At 37.1% G+C, this 14722-nt stretch overlaps 1 protein-coding gene across 1 annotated transcript in view; it reads left to right on the forward strand.

The window, feature by feature from the left end:
- Positions 1-12836: 12836 nt before the first annotated feature.
- SUN5 (Sad1 and UNC84 domain containing 5) overlaps positions 12837-14722 on the forward strand; it is a 43633-nt gene continuing 41747 nt past the window's right edge. Inside the window, exon 1 of the mRNA XM_051979368.1 lies at positions 12837-13063. Within this exon, the coding sequence (XP_051835328.1) occupies positions 12963-13063 (101 nt within the window). The 5' untranslated portion in view covers positions 12837-12962. The remainder of the gene's footprint in view (positions 13064-14722) is intronic.

The following is a 14722-nucleotide window of genomic DNA, read 5'->3' on the forward strand; positions in this document are numbered from 1 at the left end:
TAGTTAATAGATGTTTACTGATTGACCAACAGACTATTTGAAAAGGAGTAAATGCTTTATGGAAGGAAAGTAAATTATTCAAGGCCATACAATTAATAAGTGGTCAAGACAGGACAAGAAACCCAAATTTTCAGATTCAAAGTTCAGAGAGATTAGAATCAAAGTACCCCCGAGCTTAAATGAAGCATCTGGTCCATCCAACTCATAGCAGAGCAGGACAGCCCTCTATAACATGCCCATAAGTGCTCATGCAATCATTGCAGACTTCTTTTTTCTCAATAGTACTTTATTTTTCCAAATATACGTAAAGATAGTTTTCACAGTACATTATATTCCAAATTTTTCTCCCTCCTTACTTCCCCTCCCTTCCCTTTCCCCAAAACAGCAAGCATTCTGATATAGATTAAATATGTTCAATCCTTTTAAAAATATTTCCACATTTATCATGTTATGCAAAGAAAATCAGACCAAAAGGGAGAAAAATCATACACAAAAAAGCAAACAAAAAAAGTGAAAATAGTATGCTCTGATTTACATTCAGTCTCCATAGTTCTCTCTCTGGATGTGGATGGCATTTTCCATCCCAAGTCTATTGGAATTGTCTTGAATCACTGCATTACTGGGGAGCTCACTACCTCCTGAGCTCTTTTCACTATACTATACTAAAAGAAAAGAAGAGGCAGTTTGAAGGAGAGTCCACCTTTCAGCTCCTTTTTGGGGAGAAAGGAGGAAGAATAGGAGGATCCTGGGCCTCCAGAGTCCAGCATCCTGGAGATGTGACTAACCCTGAGGGAAGGTGTGCCTTCTGAATTCCTGAATCAATTGCCTGATTTCCCCTTGAAATCAATAAAGGTAAATGCAGCTCTTGTGGAACAAAAGAAAGTCAAACAGAGTCTAGCAACAGAACCAGGAAAAGACTCGGCCTCTCAGATCTAGTTATTCAAAAGCAATCAGCCATTTCCTTTGTGTATCTGTCACACAACCCACCATGGATCACTGACATCCTTTATCCTCTGCCAGCAGGAGGAATCCATTGGCTCTTCTGGCGCAAACATGACCCAGGACGGGAAGTAGCAAAGGCTACTACAAATTTCTAGGTAATTCTGCTGGGCACATCTTAGGAAGGATATTGACAAACCAAAACACGTATCCAGAGGATACTAGGATGGATGAGAGGTCTAAAGGCTGGGATAAGAACTAGAGATGTTTAACCTAGAGACTTTGCTAACACTTCGATTATTGGAAAGGTAGTTATGTGGGGAAAGAATTAATCTCAAAGGGCAGGCCCAGAACAATGGGTAGAAGTTTTCCATTCAATATTGGATGGAATAATTGAACAGTTAGACTTGAAAAACATGGGCAATTAATTTAATACATCATGAATTCTACCACCATCATTCATTTCAAAGTTATGAAGTTTGAATCCTGCCTTGGACACTTTCTGGCTGTGTGACCCAAGCAGGTATCAACTACTCAACTTCAGTTTCCTCTTCTGTGAAAATAGAGACATCACCTACCTCTCAGGGTTGTTGTGAGAATCAAATAAGATAATGTACATGAAGTGCTTTGCAAATCTTAAGCTTTGTGTATAATTATTATTATTATTGTCTATTCTTATGAAAGGTAGCACCCACAGCTGATTACAGAGCAGTAACTACAGCAAGATTCTTGGGCCAAAGTTTAGAGGGTAAAAAAATTTTAGCACGTGCACTGCTAAAGCAACAGAAACAATGGGTTTGTTAACCAATTAACTAACGTGACTAGTTAACTAATATGAATAATTGATTAAAATTGGAAAAAAAATTAGTTTTTACAAGATGCTACCAGAGGATGCTGTTCATAATACTTGTCTATAAGTCATTATTTCATAAATTATAAAGTTAATTTGAGGGCACCTCTCATACTTCTTAACCAGGATTTGCTACTTGTTCCAGCTCTGTAATAGCTAACTACTATTCTCATTAATAAGATCATCCGGGCCTTTACTTACCATAGTTCAGGGCTGCCTGGTTAATCCTGATCACTGTAGTTGGTGAGAAACTTTCACAGCATGGGACCAACATCCCAAGGAGGAATCCCATGGTACAGAACAGAAACATGGCTGATCCTGATAATGAGTTGTTGATCTTGGACCTTGTGAAAACAGAATAGCTGATACCTCATCAAAAAAAATTTGGGGATTAAAATGGAACTAATTCTGTCAAAACTGATCCACACAACAAGCTACACAATTTTCTCATTTAACTGGTTCCCTTTTCTCCTTTCAGGAAATATGATAAAAGGGAAAATATAATCAAATCAAGAACTGGGAACCTGGGAATTAGAACCCAGTGGTTCTACCCCTGACATCAATTATGACCTTGGACATTTCTCTTCCTAAGCCTCCATTTTACAATCTATTAAATAGATGTGATTACTGCTACTTTACCCACTTCAAAGGAGCCAATGAATGGAAAAATGGGAAAATGCTTATTGTTCAAGATCTTGTTAGAGCCACTCCATTTTGGGTGGAGATATTACTTGTCTTTTCATAATTAAGGGAGTTACAGAAGAAAGGAGAAGAAATATTTTCAAACCAAAGCATTTGGGATGCTCCCAAAGAAACATACACTAACTATCTAGCTTGGTCCCCATCCTGGATCCAACCTGTTCTAGTAGAAAAGCTTGGGGGCTGGGAAACTCAGTCTTATACCCATATCTTAGAACTATTGGTGTTCAAGAAACATGCAGAGACCTCGGGAATATTGGAGAATATAATTAATGTCACACAAAGACTAGTCTTATCAGATAGGCATTTCCCAGACTCATATTTTTATGTCTGTCAAATGCTAGTCTGTTCTGTGATATAAAAATATAATTAATTAACAAAGATGACAATCTAGACCATCTAGATTTCTTATATCAAGATTTAAATCCAACAAAAGACTTGCTGAAGGTCTCTTTAATCCTCTGCACACAAGAATTAGTTGACAGAAGTGAGGATATTTTGTCTGGAGTAGAAAAGACTTCCATGAAGGGCTGTGGTATAGACAAAGGGCTAACTTCAATTTTCCTTAAAAACTATTGGTAAAAATTAGAGAGACAGATGTTTCTGCTCACTCATGACTCACCTCATTTTTCCAGACTGTTCACATCATTAGCCACCTTTTCAAACCTGTTGAAACTTCCCACTGGTCCACTTTCCTGACTGGCAATCCCTGGTGCTGACCCCCACTTCTTGATGGATTTGAATGATACTTCACTCCTAATTCAACTCACTTTCCTGACGTTTCCATTTCCTTTGCAGCTGCTTTGTTCTGCTTAGGTACCCTTCCCACCCTTCTACTTTTTAATTCTCCTTTACTTAGTATCTTCCTCCACTGGGCAAAAAATTATTTTATTAGATTATATTTATATCACTGGGGTTATGCCTGACATAGCAAGTGCTTAATAAATGCTTCATGTCTAACCACCTCTAAATGTTGACAGCTAGGTGGCACAGTGGATAGTGCACTGGGCATAGAATCAGGAAGATTCAGTTTCACAAGTTCAAATCTAGCCTCAGATACCTGCTAGCTGTGTGATCTTGGGCAAGTCACTTAGTCCTGTTTGCCTCAGTTTCTAATCTGAAAAAATGAGTTGGAGAAGAAAATGGCAAACTACTCTAGGATCTTTACTAAGAAAACTCCTATGATATCATCAAGAGTCAGACAAGACTGAAATGACTGAACAACCCTCAATATAAGGAAAAGTTTCCTAATACTTGCTTGTCCCAAAATGGAACAGACTGCCCCAGTTTAGGGGGTTCCCTGGAGTTCTTCAGTCAAAAGTTGACCATGTTGTTGTATAAGATGTTACAACTCGAAAAGTCTATAAGGTCATTACTTCCAGATTTTTCTAAGTTCTTTCCTTTCCCCAGATTTATTATTTCACCAGTTCTTCAGAGAACAGCTCCTTAGTTGGAGTAGGGCAAGGATTATCAGTCTTCTTGGTGGAGAAAAAATGAAGCCCAGAAAAACTAAGGTCACCTAGAGAATTAGCATTTACATCTAGCATTTACATCTCATAACCATTAAGCTGATATTACTTTCCACCATATTAAGGTTCAAATCACCAGGGTACTTGGACAAATTTAAGTACTTGCTAAAAGAGTTAGACAGAATCCTATAAGACTCTTTAAGAACAATGCTCCAAGATCATCACTAATCCTATGAACAGAAATTCAATGTCAAGACCATTAAATATTAAAATTTAATATTTAGAGTGTTAGAGCTGAAAAAACATGAAAACAAAATAGCAGAGCTGGGAGGGACTTTCCAAAATAGGAGCTTAGAACATAGAACATCAGAATATTGGATATAGAATGTGAGAACTCAAAAAGACCATAGAAAATCAAATGTAGGTGTTGGAATGTACTCTCAGAAGCTAGAACAAGGAATGGCAGACCTGCAATAAACCTTAGGACTTAAAGGGGCAGAGCTGAAAAGAACCTTAAAGATGATCTAGTCCTGATGTTCTTAATATTTGTGCCACTGACCCACTCCCAGATCTGACAATCTGGGGAATTCTGTATCATTTCTTCTCAGAGTACTTTTAATAAGATACATAAGAATGCAAAGGAAATCAGTTACTGTTATCCAAAATACTATTATCAAAAAAAAAAAAACATTTTTAATCAGTTCACAGATTCCTTTTATATAGTCTGATACCCTTGTTTTATAGTTGAGGGAACAGATTCAATTGAATATGGGACGTGATTTGTCCAATATCACATAGCTAGTAAATGGTTGGTTCAAAAACCCAGGTTTCCTCATGAGATTTTTTGATTCCTTATTACCTTATGATTCCTTCATTCCCCTCCCCCCAAAACCCCCAACTTTCCCATTCATACCTTAATCTGTTCCTTGTAAAAGATGGATCAACAGTGATCCAAGCTTGGGGTCCTCCTTCTCCTGGGTCAGGGACTGCTTTATAAACCTCCCAAGGAGGATGACACTTTTTGTGCTCAGGGAGGAGCCTGTTTACTTTTGATAGCCACTGTTTTCTCTGCAAATAAGGCCTTGTGCCAATTGTACTCATCCCTAACAAGGTATGGGAATGCCACGTTGCTGGGCATAGTTGCCAAAGGACCCATCAATGGGTTGACATCTTCACCTTTTACCAATGGTAACCAGAGGATTCCCAGGAGGAGATGCTTCAAAGTTACAGTAATCAAGGACAAAGAAAAGGTGGGACAAAAATTGCTAGGAAAGAGGAGGGACTAAATCATCCTCTTATACAAGTCAGAAACTTCTGGAAGCTAGGGTATGAGCGAGATAATCTTCAGAACTGTTGTAAAGAAAGCAATTTGTAATCTTTGAAGAGGTTAAGCTAGACCTATAATTAATATGAGCTCTCAGGGATATACAACAGCATTCAGAAAGGCACCATTTACTGAAAGCAAAAATCAAGAATGGTGTAATGGAAATTAATTGACAAGCATTTATTAATACTTACTGTATGTCAGGAAAAGAGAACTGGATTTGGAGTCAGTTCACAATTTTGGCTCTGCTACTAATTCTCTAGGTGATCTTGGGTAAGAAACTTCCCTTTCCTAGTCTTCAGCTTTGCTCAGTACAAAAATAGATAGGTTGGAGTAGATTTTTCCCTAAATGCCCATAGCTTGAAATGTTATAATCCTATGATCAATATTCAGCAAGACACAAATGGTAGTTTGAGACCAATTTATCCCATCCTAAGAATGGTTCCACAGCAGCGGACTGAACTTAGTTTCTTTAACCTGAAACTTGATGCCAGGCCAAGGCTGAACCTAATGCTGGTCCAAGATTGAACCCTTCTTTGGCCCCCATGCAGAAGTCTAACCCCAGACTTACACTAAGCTCTAACTCTAGCTGATTGGATCTCTTTGGAGGAATTCTCTGGCTACAACTTGCAGAAGATGAAGATGTCAACTTTAGATGGCTGACACATGCACTATAGCTCCTCAAAGGTCCAAAGAAAAGTGGGGTTGGGTTGGTACAAAATATCCCCAAGGAAAATTAAACCACTAATGCACTCTTAGTGAAGTGCTATACTGATTCAACCACTCTGTAAAATAATTTGGAACTATGCCTAAAAGGATACAAAACTATGTACATCTTTTGACCAAACAATACCACTACTAGGTCTATATCCCAAAAAGATAGATGAAAATCAAAGGAAAAGGACCTATATGTATGAAAATATTTATAGCAGCTATTTTAGTAGTGTCAAAAAATTGGAAGTTGATGTGATATCTATTGATTGTAATGGAATACCATTGTGCTTTAAGAAATGACGGTCAGGATGCTCTTAGAAAGACCTGGAAAGACTTGCATGAACTGATGCAAAGTGAAATGAGGAGAATCAAGACAACACTGTATATAGTTACAGCAATATTATGTGATGATCTACTATAATAGACTTAGTTCTCCTCAGCAATATAATGATTCAAGATAATTCTGAAGGCTCTACGATGAAAAATGATATCATCTCCAGATTAAGAACTGATGGTGTCTTAATGTAGACTGAAGAAGACTTTTTCTTTACTTTTTTATTTGGGGGGAGAGGGGGTGTCTGTATTTTCTTTTACATCATGACTAACATGACTAAAATAGAAATGTGTTTTTCATGACTGCACATATATAATATACATCAAATTGCTTGCCTTATCAGTGAAAGGGGAAGGGAGAAAGGAAAGGAAAGAATTTAGAACTCAAAAAATTTAATGCTAAAAAATGTTTTTAATTGTCAAAAAATTAAATATTATGTTTTTCAAAGAAAAAAAAATCCCCATCACTGAAGAGAACTACAGAACTATACAAAATGCAAGTTGAATTGAGATTCGAAGTTTTGAAGCTTTGAAAGCTTCATCTTTCTGTGTAAATAGTTTATTAATTGCTCTGAATTCAACTATCTCTGCCACAGGAAATGCACTTACAAGGTGTACTGTCCTCAATTTCTTCATCCCTAAAAAGAAAAGAATGCACTAAATGGTCACCAGGATCTTTCTGCTTTTTTTTCTTCATTAAAGTGTTTTTTTTTTTCAAAACATATGCATGGATAATTCTGCAACATTAGCCCTTGCAAAACCTTGTGTTCCAATTTCTCCCCTCTTCTCCCACCCCCTTCCCTAGATGGCAAATAGTCCAATATATGTTAAATACAATATATGCATACATATTTATACTATTATCTTGCTGTACAAAAAAAATCAAATCAAACCAGGAAAAAAAAAGATAAAGAAAATAAAATGTAAGCAAACAACAACAAAAAGAATGAAGATTCTATATTGTGAACCACACTCAGTTCCACGTTCTCTCTCTGGCTGTAGATGGCTCTCTTTATCACAGGACTATCGGAACTGGTCTGAATCATCTCATTGTTGGAAAGAGTCACATCCATCAGAATTGATCATCATATACTCTTGTTTGTTGCCGTATACAATGAAATACTACTTTTCCTCATTTCACTTAGCATCAGTTCATGTAAATCTCTCCAGGCCTCTCCAAAATCATCCTGCTTATCATTTCTTATAGAACAATAATATTCCATTGCATTTATATACCATAACTTATTCAGCCATTCTCCAACTGATGGGCTTCCATTCAGTTTCCAGTTTCTAGCTAATACAAAAAGAGCTACCACAGACATTTTTGCACCTATGGGTCCCTTTCCCTCCTTTAAAATCTCTTTGGGATATAAGCTCAGTAGAAACACTGCTGGATCAAAGGGTATGTATAGTTTGATAACTCTTTGGGCATAGTTCCAAATTGCCCTCCAGAATGATTGGATCATTCATAATTCCACCAACCATGTATTGGTGTCCCAATTTTCCCACATCCCCCCTAACATTCATCATTATTTTTTCTTTATTTCATCATTATCTTAGCCAATCTGAGAGGTGTGGAGTGGTATCTTAGAGTTATCTTAATTTGCATTTCTCTGATCAATAATAATTTAGAGCACCTTTTCACATGACTAGAGATGGTTTCAATTTCTTCATTGGAAAATTGTCTGTTCATATCCTTTGATCATTTATCAATTGGAGAATGGCTTGAATTCTTATAAATTTGGATCAATTCTCTATATATTTTAGAAATGAAGCTTTTATCAGAACCCTTGAATGTAAAAATGTTTTCCCAGTTTATTGCTTCCTTTCTAATCTTGTCTGCATTAGTTTTGTTTGTACAAAAACTTTTTAACTTAATATAAGCAAAATTATATATTTTGTGATCAATAATGATCTCTAGTTCTTCTTTGATCACAAATTCCTTCCTAACATATTCCGCTCATCAACCACTCTTTCTTAGCCAGTACCAAATGGTTTTGATAACCATTTCTTTATAATATAGTTTTAGATCTGGTACAACTAGGCCCCCTTCTTTTGCTTTTTTTTTTTCATTAATTCCCTTGAAATTCTTGACCTTTCTTTCTTCCAGATGAATTTTGTTATTATTTTTTCTAGGTCTGTAAAATAATTTTTTGGGAGTTTGATTGGTATAGCACTAAATAAATAGATTAATTTAGATAGTTTTATCATCTTTATTATATTTGCTCGACTATCCAAGAGCACTTGATATTTTTCCACTTGTTTAGATCTGACTTTATTTGTGTGAAAAGTGTTTTGTAGTTGTGTTCATATAGTTCCTGACTTTCCCTTGGTAGTCTCTTTCTGCTTAAATCTATGATTCTATGACTTGCATCCCTGGCTCTTTCCAGCGGACCATATAGCCAAAGAAGGAAATGAGTTCTTCAGTCTGGATGTAGTCCTTTTGTACTGATAAATTATTCTTCAGAACATACACATAGAGGTTTTCCATTTCCCAATATGCTATTAGTTTAATACTTTTTGTTTCAATTTACCAGTCCATGAAATGGGTGTGACATGAAACTGTAGAGTTACTTTCTCATGACTGAGATACAAATCAAGCTCATTGGGAGGAGATGCAAATATTTACTGAAATGAAATCATATTCATGGTTAACTCTCTGGAGCTTTTCCCTTTCTTAGCATAAGAAGATTTCTCATGGCTCCACAGAAGATATCTCCAACACAGAAGATATCTCATAGCTCACTGGAAATCCTGGGCAATTTAATGGTAATTGGAAACTTGGGCATTTGAATAGCATTGGCAGTACTGTGGTTCATGGAAAGAGCATTGCCTCTGGAGCAAGAGGACCTGGGTTCAAATTCTACTTCTGATGCTTATTACTTGTATAACCCTTAGACAAGTCACTATCTACTATTACCTCTGTTGTTTTATCTATAAAATGAGAGAGTTGAACAAATTGGCTTCTGAGGTCCCTTCCAGTTCTAGGATTCTGTGATCAGACAGCATTCTGACTCTTCTGCTGAAACACTCCACTGTTACTATAGTTCAAAGCTAACAATAGCCAACATCTTTCCATTTATTGTCAATCAAAACATCTGCCACTATACATCAGAAATTCAAAGAAACAAATATTTTAATCCAAGGGGATTGCTGAAGATTTAAAGAATCAAGGGATCAAAAGGTTTAGAGCTATAAGGAATTTTACAATTTATCTAATCCAACCCCTTCATTTTACAGATGGAGAAACTGGGGCCAAGAAAAGTAAATAAATGTGACATGATAGTAGTCATAGGGAAGGGAGGAGAGACTAAACATTTGTATGGTATCATGTGCCAAGCACTGATAAGTACTTAATAACTATTATCTCATTTAACCTTCATAACAACCTGTAAGATAGGTACTGTTATTATTTCCATTTTACAATGGGGAAAAAGAGATAGACAAAGGTTAAATGACTTGCTCAGGATCACACAGCTAATAAGTGTCTAAGGCTGTATTTACTGGCTCTATCTGCTTTTGCCATCTGATGTTTCCCTATAGTGGTGGTAAAATTTCCCAAGTCAAGAGAAATAAGAAATCCTGTAACTGAGATTCAAATCCAAGTCTTTGAATCTCCCATTAACTGAAAGAGAGAGCACCCAAACTGGACTTTGAAAGAAAGATGGCATTTCATAAGTTGGTTGGTTGTTATCCTTCACTCTCAAAGGGAACCAAAATGACATTGCTATGTTAGATTTGAGTTACAATGTGTTTGTGGCTGATCAGACCAATACTAGCTCGGAATCCTCTGTTGTATAGTTTCTTCTGAACTAATTCAATTCTGCTTTGCTCATAGAATACAGCACCTTCTCTGATGAGAGCATGCCATGCTGGACAGTCCTATGATAGGTTCTTCCATATCATACAATCCATTCTAAAGCTCTTGAGAAAGATATGGACAAAGGGATCTTCACTATGAGCAATGGGTCTTTATTTTCAGTGATGATCAAACAGGATTCAATACATGTAGGACCAGTGGTAGAGAGTGATGAGTTCAGGGAAAGGTAAAATCTTTGGGCATAGGGATGCATTTTGATGTAGTCACCCAGAAAAGCACTTTCTGTCCTATGCAGACAGTGATAGAATTTAGCAAATGTCTGTATTATAAATTTAACAAATGTCTGTGTTATAAATTCACTGAGATAGAACTCATGAAACTGGAGGGAACTCCAAGAAAAGTTCATCTCTTCAACTTCAGGGGACATGTTTATACCTATTTTATAGATAACAACAACAATGAAGTCCAGTAATGTTATTACTTTCCCAAGTCAACAAAGTAGAGCTGGGACCCATAAAACCCTTTGTTTGTTCCTCAAAGAGCAGTAGCTAACAGTAAGAAGACCTTGGTTTCAATTACATATGTATTATTCATCCCACTTTGGGTTACTTTTCTAAGCCTCAATTCTTTCATCCATAAAAATGGAAACAATAGTCACTGCCCAAACCTATTTCAGAGAGATTTTGTGAAGATCAGAAAACAATAGATTTACAAGCATTTTGTAATTATAACAGTGAGAGGCAAGGTTTAGCGGGTAGAACCCTCCTGAGTCAAGAGAATATCCATTGAAATCTGCCTTTATATGAAATCATTCTAGTTGTGTGACCCTAGGCATGTTGTTTGACCACTCAGTGGTCCTAAGCAAATTTTTAAGGCTGTAAATTGAATATTTATAGACTTAAATTGATAGAGGAAATTATCTTCACAGGAAGCCCCCTGAATCAATGAAATCACAATGAAATGACTTTTTTTAATCCACATATTATTATTCTGGTCCCCATCACAATAGATTGTCCAATATATAGCCTGGATCCCATAGGAAAAACCAATGGTCCAGTGTCAGTGTCAATATCAAAAATAGTGGTGTGCAATTATTAAAAGTGGTTTGGACTCAATCTGCTTACGGGTTAACAAATCTCAGAGAATGATTTCATCTCAATCAGAAAGAACCTTAGGCCATATAGTACATAAAAATTCCCTCTAAAACTTCTTACAAATAGTCATCCAAACTTTGATTAGAGATCTCTCCTAAAAAGGACCCTGCTATAAACCAAGGTAACTCATTCCAAATTTGAATAACGCCAATACTTAGGATTTTCTCCATAAGTTGTCAAAAATGTACCTTTCTTCCACTTCTACCCATTTCTCTTAGTTCTCCTCTCAGGAGCCAAGAAGGACCAATCTGAGCTCACAAAACAGCCTTCCAAATATTTGATAACCATGACAAGAATTTAACAATATATCCTCTTCCAAGTCTTCTCTTGGCTAACTAAACACCATCAATTCCTTTAACCAGTCTTCACATGAAATGATTTCATTGCTTTATATTATCCTAGTATCCTTCCTTTGAATACTTCCTGAATGTCTTTCCTAAAAATCAGATACCCCCACAAAATCAATCCCATTGATCAGAGTCAGGGACGCTGGGCTGAGGAAATCTGGAAAACAGATCACAAGGTCAGGATCAACAGAAAATCAGATGATGAGAAAAGGTAACTGGAAACCCTACAAGAAATAGTGAAATCAAGAAGTTTTGCAAGTGTTGTCACCACTGCAGCCTGTGATCCCAATTGACTCCTGAAGATTTAGTTTTGCAGAGGGGAAATTGGGACTCAGAAAGGGAACTTATTCTTCCAAGATAATAACACAGTAACAAGTGGCAGATTGAGGGCTTATACTCAAGTCATCTGACTTTTCCCCCTGAATTGTCCTGCCAAGCTATGCCAGTCATTGGATGTTAGGCACAGAAATGCCCTAAACTCGTGTTCTAGTCTCTCCCTCCCTCCCTCCCTTCCTCCCTTTCTCTCTCTTCCTCCCTCCTTCTCTCTCTCTTTCTCTCTCTCTTTATATCTCTCTTTCTATCTCTATCTCTTTTATCTCTCTCTCTTTCTCTCTTTCTATCTCTATCTCTTTCTCTCTGTGTGTGTCTTTCTTTCTTTATCTCTATCTCTATCTCTCTCTCTTTCTCTCTCTCTCTTTATTTCTATCTCTTTCTCTATTTCTATCTATCTCTTTCTCTCTGTCTGTCTTTCTCTCTTTATCTCTAGCTATCTCTTTTTCTCTCTCTCTTTCTTTCTCTCTTTATCTCTATCTATCTCTTTATCTCTCTTTATCTCTATCTCTCTTTCTCTCTCTCTTTCCCTCTCTCTTTCTTTCTTTCTCATATATTAGGTTTGGGCAAATCAATTCTCTGTGTTTTACCATCTGTCCCTGTAAAAAAAAGAGTAAGGCAGATCAAATGGGAAGTCACCATCTGACATTCAATAGTTCCATATAGAGTGGTTACACTGTACACTCCAGCAAAGGAAAGCTAATTAGATGTCAGATCTAGGGTTCCGGTGCTGTGAATGGGACTACAGTGTGTCTGTGTTGTGTTCTGAGCCTGCCTCCATCTGTGAAGTCACTAGCCCATCTGTGAGGTCACACTGAGTTAAGGCGGCTTCCATAAACCTCTCTGTCTATCCTTGACAGGACATCTTTATGGTGTCCCAAAGCAGGAGTTTGCCCAATATCTAGTACCTTTCTTCCCAATATAGTGTAGCGATACCCCATTCTTTGAACGAAGCCCTCCAGTGGAATCTGAGGAAGAAAAATATGCGTCGGAATCAAAGGGGACATTCAATTGACTGTTCCAACAGAACAGAGATTGAGAGTGACAGGGATCCAACCCCAACTCCATTGACCAGATCCAGAAGGTAGAGAAAATCTTGAAGTTTAGCAAGATACCTGGAATGGAGGGAGGGAGAAAAGACCTCCAGGGAGCACAGGGGCTTGGTACTGGGACTGCCTGGAAGGGACCCAATTTGATTTGCCCTTTTTGAGGAGGAAGAAGTAAAGGTCTACGTTCCTCAAGCTCTGCCTCTGACCCAGCCTCCTGGGAAGGGGGACAGCTAGGTTCTGATCCCCATATTCTGTCCCTGGTATGATCTCCTAAGGAAGGGCTTGTTGGTTCACAGGAAGGTGCCCTGCCCAGGAAATCCTTTTAGAAGAAGGTGCTTTCAAAGTTTTGTCGTAACCTACATTCATTTATTCATTCATTCGTGTTATACACATGCATGAATACAATAGCTATTTATGAAGTTCCAGGCATCATGGTAGATGTTGGGGATCCAAGGCCAAAGACAAGATATGTCTTTGAAGGTCTTATATTCTACTGATAACAAATAGTGCGAGCACAGATAAGTAAAGAAAATAGACAGGTGCCATCCACATCCAGAGAAAGAAGTGATAAATAGATGTAGATTATGGTTTTACATGTATGTGTATATATACACATATATGTGATTATATATGTATATACATATATTTATGTCTAATGGCAACCTCCTCTAGAGCAGGGTTGGGAGAGAGGAAAAAAAAACATTTAAAAATACACAGAGAAAAAAAAACTTAGAAGAAAGCACAGAAAAGCATGATAGGTTTGAAAACGATATATGGTATTTATTACATTTTTCAAAAAAAGTAAATGGTGTGAAGTGGAAATTCATGATTTTATGTTGAATCTTTTTATGTTGTGCTGTTTTAAAGATGTATTCTTTTTGTCTTTTATTTTTAAGTTTAAAATGAATTTTAATTTTTTAAAAAGAAAGAAAATACAAAGTAATTTCATGAGAGTGAGGAGGATGACAGCAATTAAGGACATCAGAGTAGCCCTTGAAAAGGAAGTAGTATTTAAGCTAAACCTTGAAGGCAAGTCAAGAATCCACGAGACTCACTCATTACATGTCTTTGGACAAATCAATTCTACTCTCCAGGCCTCTGTGTTCCCCTGCATTTCAGGTATGGGAGACAGTCTTTGCAAAAAAGACAGAATATGAAATTAAATATGAATTGGAAGTATTCCCTAAGATAGTTTGTCTAGATGATAGAAGTTACAAAAGTGAATAATTTGAAATAAACCTGCAAAGAAAGAACAGAGACAGATTTTGAAAGGTTTTAAATGACAAATATGGAAGTTTGCATTTTATCTTGGAGGCAACAGAGAGCCACTGAGGCTTCTTGAGCAAAAGAGAGATCTGGTCAAACCTGTGTTTTAGGAAGTCACTTTGGCAACTATGTGGGGAAAGGTCTGGAGTGGGATACTTGAGCCACAGGAATCAATTAGGAAATGATTACAATAGCAAAAAGGCCCTGAACTAGGGGAGTAGAATTGTGAGTGGAGGGAAGAAGTTGAATGGAATAGATGTTGGAGAGGAAGAATTGATAGGCCTCCAATAACCAGGGGTGGAATGGGAAGTGATTGAAAGTGGAGAGTCAAGGGGATTCTGATATTTTAATGTGGGTGATTGAAAGCATAATGGTACAGGGAAACTAGGAAGAGGAAAGGATTCAGGGCAAAAAATAAAAAGGATGAC

The sequence above is a fragment of the Antechinus flavipes genome, chromosome 2, assembly GCF_016432865.1.
Source record: "Antechinus flavipes isolate AdamAnt ecotype Samford, QLD, Australia chromosome 2, AdamAnt_v2, whole genome shotgun sequence".
NCBI classification, from domain to species: domain Eukaryota; kingdom Metazoa; phylum Chordata; class Mammalia; order Dasyuromorphia; family Dasyuridae; genus Antechinus; species Antechinus flavipes.